A 20,476-nucleotide genomic window follows, 5' to 3' on the forward strand; every position below is an offset into this window, starting at 1 on the left:
TACAAACGTACTCGGCGGTGGCTGAACTCCCACCGTTGTGCTTGCGGTGAAGGATGTGCCCGTTTGATGACGGAGCACACGGAAGGAGGACCGGTGTGCTGTATGTGTGGCCGGGTATCTTAAGAAGGTGAAAGCGAAGCCTTCGCAACGTCTCATCGTCTAACCTTTGGGCTACATCCTGCTGCGTGGAACCATGGCAATGTGCAACAATTCCACAGTACAGCACAGGGGGTGTACATCCATTTCTATCGTAATAGCTGGCGCACAAACGGTCGCCAAGAAATGCTTGTCATCGTAAAGATTGTCACTCACCTGCGCGGTATCGTGAGCCGCTTGTCCGTGTCAGGGTCGCAGTGGTCCGGAGCCTATCCTGGAAGCACGGGATGCTTGGTGAAGCAGATCTCATATCGAGGTTAAGGTAATAGTGTTCATGTAAAAATTGGAGCCCTGACACCCGTGTACCCAGAGTTGCACCCACTGCAGCAACAACTTAGAGCTTTATCTATGGTTGACATTTCTTTGTGATTGAGTATCACAAAGTAATGTGAAACTTGATGAAGAAAATCAAGTGGGAAATATGGTCTCCCGCAGTGTTGCGCTGCCAGGTAAGGGGGCTCAGGCGCAGAGGAGAGCACCACAGAGGCTCTGCGGAGCATGAATAAATGATCAGGCCAAAGCAAACATCAAAGTCCAGCGTTGTGGTGCGTTGCCCTGGAGAGACGCCGCAAACCGTCCGCCTTCACGCACACCTTCCTGTAGAGGATGAAGTGCAGCATGGGCTGCGTTTGCCCTCAGCCAGGGCCGAGTCACGCTCCACTTGCTTCCATCTTTTCTATTCGCAAATACTCTTACATTTACATTTAATCATTTAGCAGATGCTTTTCTCCGAAGTGACTTCCAATGAACTCTATGTGGTGTTATCAGCCCACACACCTTATTCACCACGGTGACTTACACTGCTAGATACACTACTTACAATGGGTCACTCATCCATGCATCAGTGGAACACACGCTCTCTGCCTCTCACACACTATGGGTGAACCTGAACAGCATGTCTTTGGACTGTGAGAGGAAACCAGAGCACCCGGAGGAAACCCACGCAGACACAGGAAGAACATGCAAACTCCACACAGACTGAGCCGGGTTCGAACCCACATCCTCTCGCACCACCCAGGTGCTATGAGACAGCAGCGCTACTCGCTGTGGCACCGTGCCACACACTCTTCTACCATCTTGCACCAGTGATGGAGCGTGACGGTATTTTGAGACCAGAAGATGATGGTGCTTTTGTTTTTTCCATGTTTTAATCCCTCTCCTCTCTTCCCTTCCAGATATCTGGTCCTTCTAGTTGTTGTGCTCCCGTGCCGCTCTTCCGCCCGCAGCGGGGGATGTCTCTGCACTAACCCCACTGTCTGCTAACCCACTAGGTGTGTATCTGCCTCTTCACGTTCATTCATACCTGCTGTGATTATTGCCGCATAATCAATGTCCACATCATTGTTTCTTCAGCATCTTTCTTTGAATCGAGTAGTAAATAGCGGAAATACGGCTGGGATGACGCTTATTTACGGTTTTTAGTGCGGTGTGTCACGCTACAGTGGTTACGCCCTGAGCAAAATGTGCGACTGTGTTGATCGAGCGTGTCGTGAAGTCACCCTACAGTGTGTCATCGTCACTCTGCGTGTCACGTACATCATAATGCGACGCGTTCTTGCCGACTGCATGAGAGAACAAGACGGCCTGTACTTTTTATGGCATGGCTTTAATCGTTAATTTGCACGCAGAACTAGAGGGGCTGCACTTACATTTACGAACCACGTGTGACATAAAAGTCCAAAGTTTAAAAAAGAATTAAAAATAAAACGCGAAGCTTCTCTTTATCGCAGCTCAGTCGCTGCTCGCAGCGTAGTAGAGCATCACGTTAGTTAGATGGCAGTTTTCTCCAAAATCACTTATAATGTTGAGCTTCTTGGTGTTGGACTCATTTGTGCAAACAAGCAAATATAGAAATAAGAAAAGGGGACAGCAGCCACTGCTCACTGAGTGGCCTAGCCCTAACCCACTGAGGGTGAGGTCCTTGGGATTTGGTGCAGATCGAGTAGTTGATGTGATATGTAGTCCAAATAAATATCATTGTGATGTGATTTGAGAATAAATACTTACAATGATTTACCTTTTATACTGCGGGGCAATTTTCACTGGAGAAATTCAGCGGAAGTACCTTGCTATGGGGTACGACTGCAGGAAGAGCGATTTAAACCCTCGTTTGGTGTGAAACGCGATCGTGTTGGTGGACGATACCTGCTGACCGTGTGCCCCCTTTCTCCCCTCCCGTGGAACCCGTCCAAGATCGGTACAACTCTTTCTGGTTAGAGCCATGGAGGACTATGACGCGAGGTCCGCAGCCAGCGTGCTGGCATCCGTGAAGGAGCAGGAAGCGCGCTTCGAGCGGCTGACGCGAGCGCTCGAGGAGGAGCGCCGCAACGTGTCCCTGCAGCTGGAGCGTGCCGTGCTCCCCTCCGATCGGCCGGCCGGGGGAGGCGGTAGCGACGGCGGCAGCGGCAGTCAGAGCCTAGCCTGGCAGCAGATGGTCATGAAGGTAAACAGAGGTGGCTCCTGTTGCCTCACGCCAACCCCACTGCCATCGTGTGTGGACCATCGCTCTTGTGGTAGAGCCGTTCGGTCCCTTGCCGAGTTCCTCGGGGCGTGGCGTCATCTAGCTGTGGTGCCCATCTCATAGCCCTTTCACCTTCACAGCCATCCGTTGTGTATGTGTTCGTCCTGAAGCTTCGGGTGTGGTCGTACTCTGTGTGCCCTTCCATTCGCTTCACCCGACTCACCCGTTTGAGTGGCGGGTGCAGTTGCGGTTCATCTCGGAACCCTGGACGGTCGCCTGTCCTCCAGCGCAGCGTCAGTCATCATGGATTCAGGATTTATTGGTGAAACACCTGCAGTGCGAAGGGTAGCGTCGGGGCAACGGTTTTCTTCATGGATGTGGTCTTCCTCACTGTGTTTTACTCACGGTGCAATTTCACTCTATTCCCCCACTTTGGTTTTGTGTTTTTCCGTCAGGGTTTAGGCAGGACTTCAAGTTAAGGTTAGGGAAGGTTTGCTTCCTCACGGAACAAGGCTCTGTCAGCTGTCAAATGATGGCTTCTCCGCTCCTCCCTCCTCCCGGGTCTGCGATTCCCTCTCAAACCCTTACGCGATGCGGTACGAGCAGTTTAAAGAGACAGTTTGCGCGCTAGCCGGCACTTTTAGACGCCTCTATCCTGCCGTCGCTCTCTGCATCGTATCTGGGTTCGAGTCGGGAGCGGTCAGGCGGGACCTGTCGGTGCCGCCGTCTCATTGGACGGAAATGCTGTTCGCTCACCCGTTATACGTGCGCCTACGCCAACGGGTGTCCGATCAGAAGCTCGATACGCCGGAGCACGAAGACTAGCCTGTCAGTCACTGCGGTTTCCGTGGTTACCGGTGAGTCCGACACGCCTCGCTTGGCAGCACCTTTCAGTCTGAAGCGATGGGCACTGCCGCTTGCCGTAACGTGCGGTGCGTCTTGCCTACTCCTATGGGAAACGCTCTTTTGTACGACTCAAAATGGGCCCGATCGACACCTTTAATTGTATCTACAAGACGTTTTTGGCTTTTTTCGAAATGCTTGGGTAGTAGACCCAAGATATACACACACACCATCTGAAACCGCTTGTCCCGAGCAGGGTTGCGGCGAGCCGGGGCCTAACCCAGCAGCACTGGGCGCAAGGCTGGAGGGGGAGGGGACGCACCCCGGACGGGACGCCAGTTCATCGCAAGGCACCCCAAGTGGGACTCGAACCCCGGACCCACCGGAGAGCAGGACTCGGCAAAACCCGCCGCACCACCGCGCCCCCAAGACCAGAGCTCATACCAGCAAAATATTACACTTCTTACCTGGAGGCTGCATACACAAGAGTTTGCTAATGGTGTTTTTGCGATTCATTACTTCTTCGTGTGTTTCCAGCGTTTGGGATCCTCTCCAGGTGAAACTGGTTCACACGTGACTACTATTTCAGTAGCTACTGTTGATGGATAAATAATTTAAAAACGATGAGGTGTTTGTGGCTGCTCTGAATTTTAATTTACAACACAAACCCTGGAGTGGTTTCGGAGGGGTAAAGGCCCGGCCGCTTTTTTTTTTTGTTTTCCGGCTTTGTCGGCTTAGGTTTCCTCTCCTTCCTTTCTTTTTAACACAATAATCAGGTAATCTGTTCTGTGCGCTCTTTATTCAGTGCCCTAAGAGCTCTTCGGCACATGCGCCGTATATTCGTGCTTGTCCAAGGCTTGTGATGATGCAGTGTTGCGACGTACAGCGCCTGCGTACGTACGCTGTCCTTCGCTCGAGCACAGAGAAAAGTTTGCGGAAAGTTCTGGAAGCGCAGAGGCACGGACCTTCCTTTGATCTTCCCGGCCCTTCTGCTGAGATGTATGGTCTGGTGCTGTGATGGCATGACACCCCCGATATCCCCAGCAGCCCCCCACCCCCACGGACGGCCCGGCACAGCCACGGCACAATGGAGACAAAGGCGAGCGCAGTAAAGCAGCAGAGGATGTATCCCACACTGCACGGCTTTGTGAGCCCCCCCCCCCCGAGAATCCCATAAATCACCTGCCTAACAATGAGCCCCAGACCACCACCGCCCCCCCCACCATTAGCAACATTCTCGCCTCGCCGAAATGTGTAATTGCTTTGGTGTGAAATGACCAGAATTGTTTATTCTCTCTCCTACCCCCCGTACAAACACACACACACACACACACCCTCTCAGCCTCACACTTGCTTTCACAAACACAATAGCATATTCGTACTTTTCATTCCCAAAGTGTCTCCATGACAACCCTAAACTGAGTTCCCAATGTCTATTTTTAACATATTTAAGATACATTTGCATTTTTTTGTTTCTCAGTGTATTTTCTGTGCACTTCTCAGTATTAGCAGCTAATGAGAGCGTCTGTACCACTCCGGCAAGTGGATAACGTACGTTTATAGCTTTGCTTTACACTGGAACTGGGGAGGAAGGACCGAGGATAGGCGCTACGGTTGCAATGCGTCTCCGTGAGATAAGTTAATTGTTTGAGTGGAGGGCACTGAAGGCTCGGAGTGTGACTGAGGCTTGGATCGAACCAGCGGCACTGGTGTGTGAATGGCGGGTTTAACTCTTTCACAGTCAGCGGGGGAGTCTCGTTCATTCGCTCGCTTTCTCTCACACACACACACAGTTTAACACTTGTTACCTCACATGGGTGACCACGTGAGTGTGTGTGCATCTGTCTGTTTTTGGACCTCTCTGTATGCACATAAGGGGATGCGGTGGCGCAGTGGGTTGGACCGCAGTCCTGCTCTTTGGTGGGTCTGGGGTTCGAGTCCCGCTTGGGGTGCCTTGCGACGGACTGGCGTCCCGTCCTGGGTGTGTCCCCTTCCCCCTCCGGCCTTACGCCCTGTGTTGCCGGGTAGGCTCCGGTTTCCCATGACCCCGTGAGGGACAAGCGGTTCTGAAAGTGTGTGTGTGTGTGTATGCACATACACAAAATGACATTAAACTTCGACCTCATGTCGACCTTTAAATTATAAACACTTGGCAGTTCTGTGTTTGTAGTTATTGACTAATTTGTATGAAATTATTTAAGCCTGGGGAGGGCAGGGCGGTGGAGCCTCGCCGGTTTGATCCGCTCTCAGTGTGGAGTTTGCAGGTTCTCCTTGTATTTAGGTGAGTTTTCTCTGGCTGCTCTGGTTTCCTCCCACAGCACAGAGACATGTGTTTCAGGTGGATTGGTGACTATATTGCCCTTAATGTGTGTATGTGTGAGCAAGTGGCATCCTGCTGCCAGATAGACTGGTGTACCCTGCCTCTCACCCTTTGCCAGGATAAACTCTGGCTCACCGTGACCTTAGACAAGCAATCGCTGATAATGGATGGATGACTCACACGCTGTCCAAAACCGCTTGTCCCATACGGGGTCGTGGGGAACCAAAGCCTAACTCAGCAACACAGGGCATAAGGCCGGAGGGGGAGGGGACACACCCAGGACGGGACGCCAGTCCATCGCAAGGCACCCCAAGCGGGACTCGAACCCCAGACCTATCGGAGAGCAGGACCCCACCCCCTAGATGGATGACCGAATATGTTTTTTCCACAGTGGTGAAATGAGATTGTGAGAACACCGTAGTTTCATCGTTGCTCGTGTGTTGCTGTGTGTGTTTGCGTTTTTGGATGACCGGCACTGCAGCGCCGGTCACTCGGGTTCAGCTGTTGCGATCCCTGGAAGACGAGTCGAGGAGCCCTGCCTTTCCACGCTGCTTCGTTGTGACTCCGTGTGCATCTCCAGATACCTGTCAGGCTTTGTTTCGGAAATGACGCCACTTCCGCAGCCGCCAAGGGAGACTGAACTCCTTCCTCTGGCTGAAGGCTGCCACCGGACGGCAAGTTACACTCTGCGCGTGACCTTCCGTATTAGAAAGGTCTGCCTTTCGGCATGCTGAGGGCCTGAGGTGGGGGGGGCCCGCGGAGATCCGGCACTCGCGGACACAGTGGCGAAGGAGAACAAGGCTTTGCCATATATGGACAGCCGTATCGCAGCCGCAGGAGCCCTTCCTCGACTCCCGAAACACGGCGGTAATGAGCCGCGCTCAATGCGTGGGTTAGCGAGCTGGTCCCTGCTGCAGTTCGAAGGCCCCGGCAGTGTTTTTTTGCCGCTCGAATATGAGTTTAATATCTCCGTGCTCACGCGCAGACGCGGCACGGTCCGAATCGCGCGTTCTGCTGACTGCGCGTTTCTTCCGCAAACGGAAAAGTATTCACGATAAACTCATTAGATGATTTTATTTTCGGTCCCTCTTGCTGCTTTTCTAAGCGAAGAAGGATGTTGTAAGTGTAACTTGAGCTTTCGGTGGTGTACTGCCAGCGTACGTGAATGTGCGTGTGGCGACGGTGGGACCGGGCAGAGCAAGATGCTCTGTAGTTCGTCTTGTTGTACTTAAGGACTAAAAGAAAATTTAAATTTGAAAAAAAGAAAAAAAAAAAAAACTTTTCCTTTCAAATTTCAGCTTCACCGACGCTGCTTAACCCCCCCCCAGTGCAACTGTAATATAGTCTCAGGGAAGTCATGGCAGAGCAGGATGGTTACTTACAACAGTCTGCATGGTCACCCTTTTACATGGTTTTCTCCCACAGTCCAGCAACATGTGTTTCAGGTGACTCTGGTGTGTGTGTGTGTGTGTGTGTGTGTGTGTGTGTGTGTGTGTGTGTGTGTGTGTGAGAGTGAGTGAGTGAGAGATTGCACTGTGACGGACTGGCATATCATCCAGGGTTTACCCTGCTTCACACCCTACACTTTGGAACTCTAGACCAGTGTGATCCATCCTTAACATACTTATACATTATGAGTGAGTATATTTAAAATATTCTTTCGCTGTTTAGTAACCAGCGTGACCTGTTTGTTCTGCGGAAATGAAGATGTGAATAATTCATTGTGCCTGATGAAACATTTTTTTTGTCTGTGTACAAACATTATTGCATTCCTGAAAACAATTACTAGTGTCAGAGGGTTTTATGATTGCAACAGTAGGTTTATATAAGGAATGATCCTCGGTATCTTTGCGAGGGCAGATTCCGGTGCCGCTGCCGAAACCCTGCGTGCCGTGCCGTGTCCGAGAGTCGAGTGGGCCGCCCTCCTCGGCTGGGACTCCCACAATTATATTATTAGATTAACATTCCTCTTTGCAGCAGAGAGAAGCATTCAAAATATCCATGGCTTTTTTTTTTTTTTTTTCCCCCCTCTTTCTGGACTGAGGGTCCGGGGAGCAAAGTGCAGGAAACAGTGAGAGAGGGGGGACCAGGAGGAAGCATGTGTAAACCTTAGGGGGGGTGGGTCAGGGGGGTCTGGGTGACCCTCCTCCTGAGTGAGCTGGGCGGGGCTAGTGCGAGCGCTCCAGCTGCCTCTGTCTGTCAGCCCCCGCCCCCAGAGGGGAGCTCGTTTGCATAGATGCTGTGTGGGGAGGGGAAAGGCGGGGCCAGGGAGCAGAGCGCGGAGCTGCGGCACAGAGAGCAGGGCATCCGCTGCCTGTCCGGGAGGCTGCTGCTCGCACTGTGCCGCCTCTCCTCTTTCACCCTCTGCTCCCACCGCAAGGGGTTTCCTTCCCCGACCGGGTAACTCTTCTTTTCCAAGGGGGTGTGAGTGTGACCCTGTGTCCCTGAGTGTGTGTGTGTGTGTTTCTGCCATCTCTGAGTGCCAGAAACCAGGCAGGGGATTCTGTCCTCCGCCCCCCAGTACTGGCTGCCCCTCCATCCCTCTCACGCTTGAGCTCCACCGTGTCGAGGAGGAAGAGACAGAGCGGGGAAAAGGAGATCTTTTTTATTTTTGGAGGAGGAGGACAGCCGACACGTGTGTGTGTGTGTGTGTGTGTGTGTGTGTGTGTGTGAGTGAAATTGCATGCGCCCCTCTGTGCGCACAAGTGTGTGTGAGTGTTTGTGTGCATCTGCACGACCGCTGGGACCAAATGGCTGCTCACGACTGAGCCGCCTCCGATCTGGGCTAGAGAACTCGACAGGAAAAAGAGAGGAAAAGAGGGAGGGGGAGAAAAACATCGTCAACTTTTTTTTCTGAAAGAAGGAAATTGTTCTCATTTTTTCAAGGAGGGTAAACAAAGGGATCTTGGCGATGCCTGCCGAAGTGAAACAGGTCAGTACTGTGCTTTACTGCCCTTCTCCAGCTCGTCTGTCTGCCGCCGTCCGTCTCTCTCTCCCTATCTCTGCTGCTTTTGTCTGTGGGGAAGAGGTGTGTGTGTGTGTGTGTGTGTGTGTGTGTGTGTGTGTGTGTGTGTGTGCGCGTGCGTGCATGCTGGATCGCACATGCAGGGGAGACACCTTTGATTCCCAGGGAAGGTCAAAGCAAAGCTTGGTCTCCCCGTCATCCTGAGCAGCATCTCCCCCTCAAACTTTTTTATTTTCTCACTCTAGCAAGCATGCCATTGTGCCCTTGCCATCAATTTCTTAACTGATTTATACAAAGGAATGTTTAATGTTTTTAAGAAGACCTTGCTTTCTTGGTGGTCCAGTCTTGTGGACACTTCATGAGTTCATTCCATGTAAAGCGTTGTGTCAATGAAGGAGAGATTGACAAAATCACAAGCGCGTCACCTCACGGGGGTCTGGTGTGTGACGGGTGTGTTCGTGCACGAGGTATCGATTTTTGGCAGCAAAGTCACAGTGATGCACCGACAGACACGGGGCGTTAAATATTCATGGGGGGTGGAACACAAATCGAATCGATTTCGGTAAAGGAGAACGGCTCAGCCTGCGAGATGGAAGGGGGAGATAACTTAGCCCTCTGAGACTTGCTGTGTAAGTTGTGGGGGTGACCAGAAAGGAGGGGCTTATTCCTGCTGGTACACACACACACACACACACACACACACACACACACACACACGCACGTATACACACACATCCCAAGAAAAGATTGCTGGGTCAGTGGCTGCTAGCGAGACATGACATGATGTGATAGTTTGAGAGAACGATTTGCACCTCTCTGGTTACCAGGGGAGCCCCTTTGCTCGGAAGTGGTCCAACTGTCCTGCCGTCGGTGGCAGGATCACGCAAGCGCGGATGTGTAAATGGGAATCGAAGACGGACCGTGGCCGCGATCGGGTGACGGCCCCGAAATTGCTCAGAAGGCGGTGCGGCGCGGTTCGAGGCCTCTGTGAGACACCGGGGCGGCCGCCGGCTTTTAGAGGCAGCCTGCAGGCAGCCCTCATAATCCGTAAATGGCTGCTCATATGGATGTCTTTGGCAGAGCGGTGGGGATCCTGCTCCAAGTGTGTGTTCTTTTTATTATAGCCATCTTTTCTCACGTTGCTTTTTCATTAAGTGTGAGAGCCGTGCTCTGCCTGTGCCTGTAATAAGGGTCTAATAAGACTGCCGGAATATTTACTTCCATTGCGTGTCTGTCTGTAACACGCTGAACTGTACAACATGCAAATAGCCATTCAGCGTTGTTTCCCAGAATCCACAGCGACCATATGAAAATGTACTCGCAGTAATGCACAAGTGCACCTTACTGACATGGATCCTGTTGGCATGGAGGGTGCAGCTGCCCTGACCCTCAACTGACCTGCCATGTGCTCCCTGCATGCCCGGCGTGGGCCGACCTTTCCTGACCTCTTCCCGCTGAGATGAGCACACGTCCACCTGCCCAGGCCCATGCGCTCCTGTGACTTAAACCCGTAGGTGCCGGAACAGCGGGCGTCATGATGATTGTCTTTGTTTTTTATTTTGCTGCTCGACGGGCAGCTGCTTTCGCACCCGGTAACCTTTGTCCCCACCGACCTCAAGGGGTGCAGCTTAGAGCTAATGGTCCACATCATTTTGAGGGTCCGGTCATGCTTGCGAGGGGTTGGGCCCCCTGCTAGCTTCAGGATCACACAGAAAGGGTCCGAGACGGTGCACTTTGCTCCGACCCATCCGCCCAGTGATTGAGGTGTGCTGGGATGAGTAGCACCGGCCCTTGACCCCTGAAGATGCATCACAGCTGCCTTAATTACAGCGCAGGAGCCAGTGAGACCACGTCTGAGTTTAAATTTAAACAGTTTTATTTTTAAACTGTACAACGGCACACCAACGGGGCGTCTCCCTAAAACGTGGCCCAAGCTGCAATACTGGCCAGGACGACTTGTGTCGTGCCAGATGCCGCAGCCTTGTGGAGAACGCACATAAAAAGAACATGGAAGTGGAGGATTATGCTGAATATTGCTCATAATACAGGAGCTTTTTTTAGAGCGTTCCTTCATAATGTAACGAATGTATTAAGGTATGGTACAATTTCATGCGGTTAGAGCTCTATCCCTTTCCGGCACATACGTGCGGTCCTTAAAAAATATTTATCTAAATCAGAGGATGTATTTTGCTCTCTGGCAAGGAATTATTTCGTGGTCTGCTTTGCATTCAAAGTATTTTTTGGGTTTCAGACTGTTCGTTAAAGCGTCCTTTAATAGCAGTGCCATCTTGTAGGCAGAATAAATTTAAATGTAAAGAGTCCGATGTTATTATTCTGTAAAGCAGTCCTTGTCATTACTGGAATGAGAACCTTGATTTGGCACATTTGCATCTCCTTCCAGCCCCAACAGTATCACTGTTCATTTACACGTGCCACAGCTCAGTGGCCTGTGCCAAATGGTTGCCTTTGTGTCACTGGAAACGAGTCCTGTGCCGTCCCACTGATCAACACCAGGAGAGATGTAGCGCACAAGTGAACCTCACACTGGACTCCTTTGTTGGACTTGGCTGCTCCAGGCCGCTGATCGGAAGGAGCCACAGCAAAGTGGTCCAGATGAATGGTGGCTATCTGGCTGAGTGGTTGGGTAGCAGGGTGGCCTTGAATGCTGCAGCACCTGTCCAAGCTTAGCCCCCCTGCATCTGGCCTTGTCCTACCGCCTGCTGTAGAGGGTGAACGAGCAAGGCGTGGGCTGACCCCCCACCTCCGTTGGGTCGAAAGGTTTCCAGGAGGCCCCTGAAACTGGAGCCTGAGTTGCGGGGGCAGCTGACCACTGCCTCCATGCCTGCCTTTGGGTTTAGCTGAGCCGCAAGCATGCGGCTGAACCTCTGGAATGTGGGCTGGAGCACGGCACACACCGAGCAGTCCTCATCCAGTACTAAACTGTTGCGGGGAAATGTGGAGGAGTGTCGTAAATTGCCCTGCTCAGGCTGGTCTGCGCTCCATCAGCTTCAGTTACGTATCTCAAAGAGCTTGTCTGAATATCGCCACACGCTCATTATCACATGTGGGGTCACAGGGATGAAGAAGGTCCCTGTCATTTGCCCTGAAATGATCACTCTAAATCATAGATTTTGTTTGGGAAGCCAAGTGGTGAAAGAAGTGAAACTGTCCTAGGATGTTTACTGCTTGGTCGGTTGGTTGGTTGGTTCTCTTTCTCTTCTACTCCCCTCAACCTTACTTGGTTTTATATCAGCATGTGAATTCCTATATGTTCAAATTATGAAAGACAGTATTTTTCTCAACAGTTGAAAGTCTAGCAATAGTTTAGCTGCAAAGGAGGGAAACCAAATTCTGGGCAGACAGACCATGTTGGAGTCAAGGCCTCCTGGCAGCATGACAAATTCTGGAGTGGGGTGCTGACCCCTTTGGAGGGCATGGAGGGGGACCGAGGTGACAGGGTGGCAACATACAGCAGAACTGCACCTCCTACTCGATGACAGGTGACGGAACAGGATTATTATGTCCTGGTCACATGATGCTGGAGGGACTGCCATATACAGCCCTCGGTCTAGTTTCTCTGTATGCCCTGAACATGACAGCCCTTGAGTTTCATTGCGTTTTTTTTATCTGCAGGGGCGGTTATAATGGCTTGCGGTCAGCCCATCGACGCATTTGCAACTAAAACATACCTGATGAGAGGCTTGGCCCCTCTGTGGTCCAGGGAGGGCCACTGAAGTGCTGCTTGCATTCTATTTCCCTTTTGCTTCCTCTTGCAGAAAAACTCAGAAGTTGCTTTGTCTCATCTTGATGTGGGATGGAAACAACTGTTGTTAAACAAATGGAGGTTGAGGAAGAATAAGAGACCACTACTTGAGATGGTAGAAGGCATGACCTCTCGAGCTTAGGTTGGTAGAACTCAATGTCTACGCATTTGTTCAGACCACATGCAACGCATGCAAACAGTCACAGACAAACTAGAAAGCCTGCGTTGAATGCCCTATTCTTTTACGTTTGATTGGAAAGAAACCGGCAAGTTGGAACGATTGGTCTTTGCCACAGCACACAGTCAGTTAAACAAATGCGGTGTGAACTGCAGGCAAAAAATGTGATTTCTCGCAATAATGATGGCATTACGCTTTTGAAGAAGCGACATGCGGCTTTTGCCACCGACCAACGAATCGATGGCGACTTAAGTGGAAATTCATTTCCACCTTCCTTCCCCCATTCGGCTGCCCTGCTGCTTGCTCTGATATCTTGGTCCGTTAGCTGTTCTGTAAGGCAACTGTCTTTGACAGTTTTCTATAGCTTGTATAACCCCTCTGGGGTAGCCCCAGCGTCCCCCTGCCCTCTTTTTAACAGCTGGGGGTCTTGGAAAGAGGCCCAGAGGGGGAGGTCATGCTGGGCCCCTTTGGCCCCCCTCACTCCACAGAGGTATACTCCTTTCCCACCCACTGCCCATTTTTACAGGATGTGCTGTGGGGCCACTGGCGGAGCTGTCCTGTCCTGTCTTGTCCCGCCCCGTCCCGCCCCGGCCCGTCCTCCATTAGGGCTCTCGCTCTCCTCAGCACGATTACGCTGCGTCCCCAAGGCCTCCGGAGGCAAATACAGGCCGGACATCGATCCTCCTCATCCTGCCATCTGTCTTAAACGTCACTTTGGTTTAATGATTTCTTGTGACAGCTCTTTAGGATGTCTCTTTGAATGGCGTGAGACAGTCCTTCTACTACATCTTCATTCGCTGCTGCAGAAAACCTCCTGTTTTCTGTCCGTTTTCTTCGGTAATTATAGAAGTGTCAGCGTATTTTTTTTCTCAAGTTAAATGTTGCTCATCAGAGGCAATATTATAAGGGAATTTGTAATACTTGTTTTATGTGCCCTTTAATTTTTTTCCAGCCTTAAAGCCACAGTTGAGAAATGTCGACATAGTGGGCTGCCCCACTTTAAAACTGCAGGAAATCCCTCTCGTCGTGCCAGACAATAGATCTCATTATTTGTGGCCGCCATCCATATGAAATGTGCCCAAACCTGTATAATCAGAGGGAATGCTTGGCCGGTTAAATACGACCCGACCGAGAACTTCCTGCCGCAGCCGTGCGACGTGCCAGTCGCCCGCCTTAATTGCGAACGCACAAATGGTAATGAGTGGGAAAAGTTAGTTCGAGGCTGAAAGAGTACATTGGAGACCCAAAGAGTTACCTTCAGCTCCTCTTTTCGCCGAATCTATGCGTAGACAGTGGGCCGTACAGTTCAGACAATAGAGTGGTCCCGATTCTAAGGCAGCTGTCAGACTCCATTATGTGCAACTGGGCGCCATTGTTACCCATCTTCCATTGGGGGTGCCCCCCTTCCCAACAGGCTGCCCTGGCACAATGGCGTGAACTCGCTGCTCAAGCATTCCTCAGGGCTCTGTTGGGTATTTTAGCGAACCTCAGCTGGCCGTGCACCACCATACTCTCCCTTCTGCCTCGCAGCCCCGGCTCAATTTGTGCCAAGTCATTAGCTGGCTGCGAACAGGGGCGTGATGGCTCGCCATCGGAGCACGGCCCAACGCTGGGCGAAGACGCGGGTGCGGCTGAGGCAGAGGGACCCCTGGGCAGGGGAAGAGTAACTGATTGGGTAACCGGAGTAGCGGAAATCAAGCTGTCTTCTGTTTGGCTGCAAGACCCCAAAATGAGTACTCCCTTGTGTGTTACTCTGCCATTGGACCGTGGTATTTCAACTGTTTACATCACCAAAAAAGAGTTGAAGGGTTTGCATCTCGCAGTTTCGGTACTGTCTTAAGCATATACTGTATATTTTTCTCAATTTTTCCCAATAGCGCCGTTGACAATTTATAGTCAGAAGTATTGTTAGTGCCATGTCTCAAGCTTTACCATGTTTTAAGGGAATCTCTTTATAGCGACGCTTGTTGTGAGATGCTGCGAGCAGATGTTGGACCTCATCGGAACCTGTCAGTTTAGTGTTTTTTTTTCATTTTCCCAGAAATGTTGCAAACATGAGTGCAAGCAGAGGCCGAGCAAACCTCCCATCGCAAGGGGTTTCTAGGCACGCAGGAAGATGCTGCTCAGCTGGACACTCTCTCAGCAGCCATGTTTTTACTGGAAGCGTGCACATGCAGGGGAGGAGGGAGCAGAGTTCCCAAAGTTTTGTAAATAAAGTGTATTGTTGAAGACTCCTTTCCCGGGCTCTTTCCCTTCTCCCAAGTTGCATCCTTCTAGGTTTCTGTACAGTTAAGCCCCGATTTATCCAATAAGGCCACTCTTTGTTACTCCCCTCGAATCCCTCTTGTCTTTGTTTGGTATTCCCGGTTTTGTTCTCCTGAAAGAGGAGGAGGCAGCCTCACGATGCAGTGTTTTTGGGGCATGTGGGACTGAAGGGAGCGTTTGGAGGTCATGCAGCCTCTGCATTCCAGGCGTCACGTTAAAATGGGAAAGCTGTTTTCTTAGTAGGTCCCCCTCTGTCCCCCCCCCCCCCTCTGTCAGCCCATCCCCCTCCTGCTGGCCCTCACACGGGCAGAGAGCGACAGCTCTGAAAGACCACTTATGCTTAATTGAAACTGGACTTTCTTCATGGGTCTACACAGGGAGATGAATATGAAGGCCCAGTCTGCATTGCCATTAAGGCCATTAGTAGTCGTGTTGTGGGTTGTGGGAGATGGTGGAGAGCCCCCCATACGTTCTCACATCAGCCACGTGAAGCCCCTCTTGCTCCAGTGGCCATTGTTCTCCTAGGCCTAATGGAGCCCCTTGGGCTGCATAAACCTAGAGCCAAAGTATCAGTATCACAGTGGTCCACTTCAGTCCATACTGGCCAGGGTTCATCCACGGTGGTGTGTGCAGCTCGTTGCCGGTGTGTGCTCGTCCTTTCCGTGGATAAGTTTATAGAAAAAACATTCATAACACCAAAAGCATTGTTCACAGTTGTTATGCACAAAGCCTTCTGATTTGAAGTCCTAATGCTGAATACTGAATTAATGAACAGCAGTAAGGGGTTAGTGGCATTGTTCAAAGACATGTGGACAGCCTAAAGAAGAACAACAACGAGCGCGCGTTCCATGTGCATTTTTCGATATTATCTCTTAATTAGCACAATGCATCCATGAGATATACGAAAGCTGATTTGCGTCTTCATTTAATGAGAAAGAAGTGGCTGTTTGGGAGAAGGAATATTAATTTTTCACTGCTGAAAGAGACCAGTAAACCCTCAAAACATGACTGATGATTTATTTATTTATGTAATTCTGGGCTGTTCATCCTGCGGGAACCCAAAGATGTACATCCTGTTCTTTCCATGCAGAATTTTTTGTATATTCTATTAGGCAGACTAGAGTCGAATTTAAATAAGAATAATGGATAATGTAATTAATGGGGGGGTGTGCGGTGGTGCAGCGGGCTTGGCCAGGTCCTGCCCCCTGTCGGGTCTGGGGTTTGAGTCCCGCTTGGGCTGCCTTGCAGTGGACTGGCGTCCCGTCCTGGATGTGTCCCCTCTCCCTCCAGCCTTACGCCCTGTGTCGCCGGGTTAGGCTCCGGTTTGCCGTGACCCCGCTTGGGTCAAGCGGCTTCAGACTGTGTGTGTGTATGTGTATAATAGTGGAACTCGTGCAGCTGCATATCTATTAAATCTCATGCGCAGTAAACAACGATGTTAGGAGAACTTGTTTTCTCTTACTGGTAATGCTGTTTATTCACAGTGAGCATGGACACATCTCCAGCCGCAGTGCAGCCTCCACATACTTCTTCATGTTAAAGGCTAACGTGAAAGTTTTTTGTCTCCCCTTACAATTGGCTTCCTAGGAATATGAAAGTGCTCGTTTTACAGAAATAGTTTTCTAAAATCTTACATTTGTCCTGATGTGCAGGATGATTTGTCTTAATGTGCAGGCCACAATGCAGCCATGGTTTCAGTGGAGGCCTCGGCTGTGTTTTTGTCATTCCGTGAGCCCGCATCCAGTTGTGACTGAGGCCTGTTTGATATCCCAGTCCACCTTGTCTGTGAAGTGCCCACTGGCACCGGCTTCAGGAATAGGAGCTCGGGCTCAGAGCTGTGCGGTGACAGGCTCTGGTCATGGTTGTGTCTCGCTCTACAGGTCAACTCGTGAGTCCCCTAGGTTGCTCTTGAAATGCTCTTGTCTGCCCTCATCTTATTAAAACCAAGTAATAATCTTGTGCAATGCAGACAGTGGCACCCTGCCATGTATTTTTACTGACATTCCCTGAGTGGTCCCAGCCCCTCAGACCACACCTAGCAGGGAAAGCAAATGATCCCCATGCCAGCACCCAAACAAGGCCCTCCTAGGGGCATGGCACGGTACGGGTGTTCACGCACTGCAGAGAGAGGACCTGTCTCTAGATGGTAAGTGGGTCAGCTCACACCCTCGTTCTGGAGGAGCTGCAAGCGGAGGCTAGCTGTCAAGTGGACCGTCGTGGCCGGCGTGTCCCTGCAGGTGACACACCCGCATCATCTCCACCAATGACTTATCTGGGTCTGAGTGGAGGATTGAGCCTTGCTGGTGACCACAGGTGGAAATGTTCTTGTTCCCGTAATCTGCCTTCCGCAGCTTCGAGGCTCTCCTTTCAGTAGTATATATACAAGCCAGATGGAACAGCAGGACAGAACCAGGCCAGCTGGCATTGGTTTTGAAGGTAGGTGCAGGTTGCGTTTTCTATTAGTCACCATTGTCATGATGTCCACCTTCTTTGTTTCATGACGACAAAAGTACCGCACGTCACTAAGCACAGTCCATGGAGCTTTTGCATCGTTTCTACAGGTGTTCTTTGCAAATGTTAAATTTGCAAAATAACCCACTGTACTGCTATTTAAAAATGTACTATACCATATGCTTGAGGGGAAAAACTAGTGCTTTAACCTGATTTCCTGGTTTTCCACTGAGAGATAAATGGATGGGCAGCAGAACAGACAGTGCAGCACTGTTACTGTGCAAATGAGTAAAGTCAGTCTTCTGGCTGCATTTTGTGTGTCTGTTACTTTCACAGGGTTTTGAACTGGACACTCCGTTTCAAAGTCTGCTAAGGTGCTTATGGTGGCGCGGTGGTTTCGATGCGGCAGTATCACCGTTTCTCTATCTTTGTCTGCTTCTTCCTCTTTCTGGAAAATTACAGCAGGCCAAGACGCGATCGGGTCATTTACGCAAGTGAAGGACCCAGCTAGAAATGGGCCAGAAACCTGGTCACACCGGAGGGGTTATGACGCCACGGTTTAATTATAATGGAACTAAGTGTCCTGCCCTCTGTGGTTCGTCCTCAGCTCTCTCAGCGCTGTCTCTGTTGGAAGTTCATGCGGATACCTGTATGGGATCATCTCCATTTTGATCACAGCCTCAATCCAGACTGCCTACTTGTTTTGATATGGTTTGAGCTGTTTGATTACCTGCTTGCTGGAAATGGGCTCTGAAATGAAAATGAGAGCCCGTCATGCTGCAGAGGTGCGCCGAATCTTTAAGCAGCCAGTGGTGGTTTGGACGGGGGGGGGTTGTGGGGGAAGGGTTTTGATAGACTCTCCTTTCATGCTTGGAATGCCAGAACATCAAACTGAATTATGAACCCAAAAACTTTCAAGTCCCCGACTGCCATGTGTGTTTGTGTCCGGACCTGACCGTCCTGCACAGAGCCGCCTGCCAAGAGTGTGTGACTTGGCGTGACTGATCATGGTTTCAGTCGCTTACTGACGCTATTTTTTTCAGTGGGACATGGTAACTCAGACCTGATGACCCTCGTTATATTGAAGGAGAAGAGTTGCTGAAACGTCCTGCCGGTATCATGTTTCGAACTTTTCGCTTCACGAAACCATAGTATGAGTAAAAATCAGTGGGACTATTGGATCGCCATGTTTGCATAATCTGTTCTGCATAATATGGAGTGACGAATTTTCTTTGTCGGAGCCAAGATATGAGGTCTTTCTTTGTGACATCAGTGAGTTGACTAGTAATGATACCTGTGGTAGAGATTTCTTTGCAGCAGTATAGAGTATAAAAATAGACAGTGAATTTGTTGCTGCGGTGGGAGATTCGTATGTGAAAACTGGAACTATGGCACAGAGATCTCCTGCAAAAATATTGGTTCCTCTTGGAAGAAGTTAGGTGCGCTGAGCTAACTCATAAAACTTCATCTGGGAAAGCGCAGAAATTTGTGCGACCAGTTTGATAAGATGCCCTCTTCACCTCTCGCCTGCCCTGTCTGCTGTTTTTGAGATTCTGGATGTGGTGCCGTCAAGCTCAGCTTGTCTAATTGGAACGGAGCGAGCACCTTTTGGCCATATGGGGCAGGAATGCTGTTCGGTGGGCCCTCCTTCTCAAAAATGGCAGGAATTTGCAGGGCCTTGTTGTCACGCGGAGAAGAGCGAGCAGAGTGCTGCTTAGCCTAAGGGGCTGGAGGTGGCGGTGAGTGGCGTTGGGTCCCGTGTTCAGCGAGCCTCGACAGTAGCAGCCTTCAGGGCGCTGAAAGCACGTGGAGAGCCGAGGAGGAGGAGTATGGTGGGGTACTCGTCCAAGAAAAAAACTCATCTGTTCACCGTAGCTGTGATGTGTCGCCTAAGAATTGAACCTGTAAACTGATACCTTTCACATTAGGGGAAAGAAGAGACTGTGTTAAACTGGCAGCACAGTACTGAAACATCTGGCAAAAGAAGAGGGGAAAAGGAGTGACTGTGTGCGCTAGTTGCGATATTTGCTTGTTAAACGTATTAAATATACTGTTAATATTATAAGTCCGTGTAGGGTGCACTCTACTTAACCTTGAGCCCTGTTGCTTCCAGGATAGGCTCTGCACCACCATGGCATGACTTGAGCAAACTGTTGTGGACTGTGATTATGTAACGACCCGCATTACTGCGTTTAAGTGGGAGGATTTGCTTAATGTAAATAGTTGCATTGTGGGTAACTTGTAAATAGTGTGTGCAACCAGTGGGAGCACTTCTAGGGGAAATGATGGGCTGACCGTGTTTGCCAGTATATGGAAGAGAGCCTAGGGGCGCTAAGCAGGCTGGGAAGGCAGGCTTGAGGCATAGGTCGTGGAGGAAACGGGGTCCTTGGACCCAGAGCATAAATTCCCTGTGTGCCGGTGTTCAATTAAATGCCTGAGATGAACGCTGCCTCTGCATCCTTCTTCACCCCATCCAAACCCACGGTGTTGCACGCCACATTATCGTTGTTGGTGTTGTTCTTGGTGGTTGTGTTGATATTATTATCTGTCTCTCTGTTTTACATTTGTTTTCATCGGAAAACAATCTGATGAATATGATTGTTCAACTATTGCACTGGCAATACAAATATATCAAAATGTGTCATTCCACTAAAGCATGCAAAATTAAAATAGAATGAATCTATGAACAAATAACGCTATTTCTGAACTCTCTCTGTGTGTCATTTTTTTTTTGTTTTTTTTTTTTTTTTGTCTGTTCATCCGCTTCTAGAATGATGCACACTGTTTAAAGAAGCAAAGGTTTGCTGCTGGCACTCCTAGCTATTAATGCTAATTTTAGAAAATTAGTGCTAATGTTTTCTTTTCGCTTTCATCTCGAGCCCTTCGAGTGATGTCACCCTGTGGCTCAGAGTCACTCTGTGTACTCTCACTATCTGATAAGGGCCATTCTGCTGTGCACTTTTTAGACACTGTTTTAAAATAATTTTATTTTTTTTTGTAATGAACTGCTTCTTGAACCTTAAAAAAGCCGTAGTGGCATTTTTGGTATTTTCCAAACGAAAGCTCGTTCTTAC

General features: G+C 50.2%; 1 protein-coding gene across 10 annotated transcripts in view; it reads left to right on the forward strand.

The window, feature by feature from the left end:
* The window catches only part of arvcfb (ARVCF delta catenin family member b), a 159,392-nt gene that overhangs the window by 73,533 nt on the left and 65,383 nt on the right, over window positions 1–20,476 (forward strand). The window contains exons 1-2 of one of the 10 annotated variants that reach the window (XM_018762498.2): window positions 8,071–8,180; window positions 8,667–8,712. The exons of 8 other annotated variants lie outside the window; for them this stretch is intronic. In XM_018762498.2, the coding sequence (XP_018618014.1) occupies window positions 8,692–8,712 (21 nt within the window). In that variant the 5' untranslated portion in view covers window positions 8,071–8,180; window positions 8,667–8,691. Of the gene's footprint in view, window positions 1–8,070; window positions 8,181–8,666; window positions 8,713–20,476 lie in introns of those variants that run through there. One more of the 10 variants, XM_018762499.2, reaches the window with a different exon arrangement.

The sequence above is a fragment of the Scleropages formosus genome, chromosome 12 (genome assembly GCF_900964775.1).
Source record: "Scleropages formosus chromosome 12, fSclFor1.1, whole genome shotgun sequence".
NCBI lineage: Eukaryota > Metazoa > Chordata > Actinopteri > Osteoglossiformes > Osteoglossidae > Scleropages > Scleropages formosus.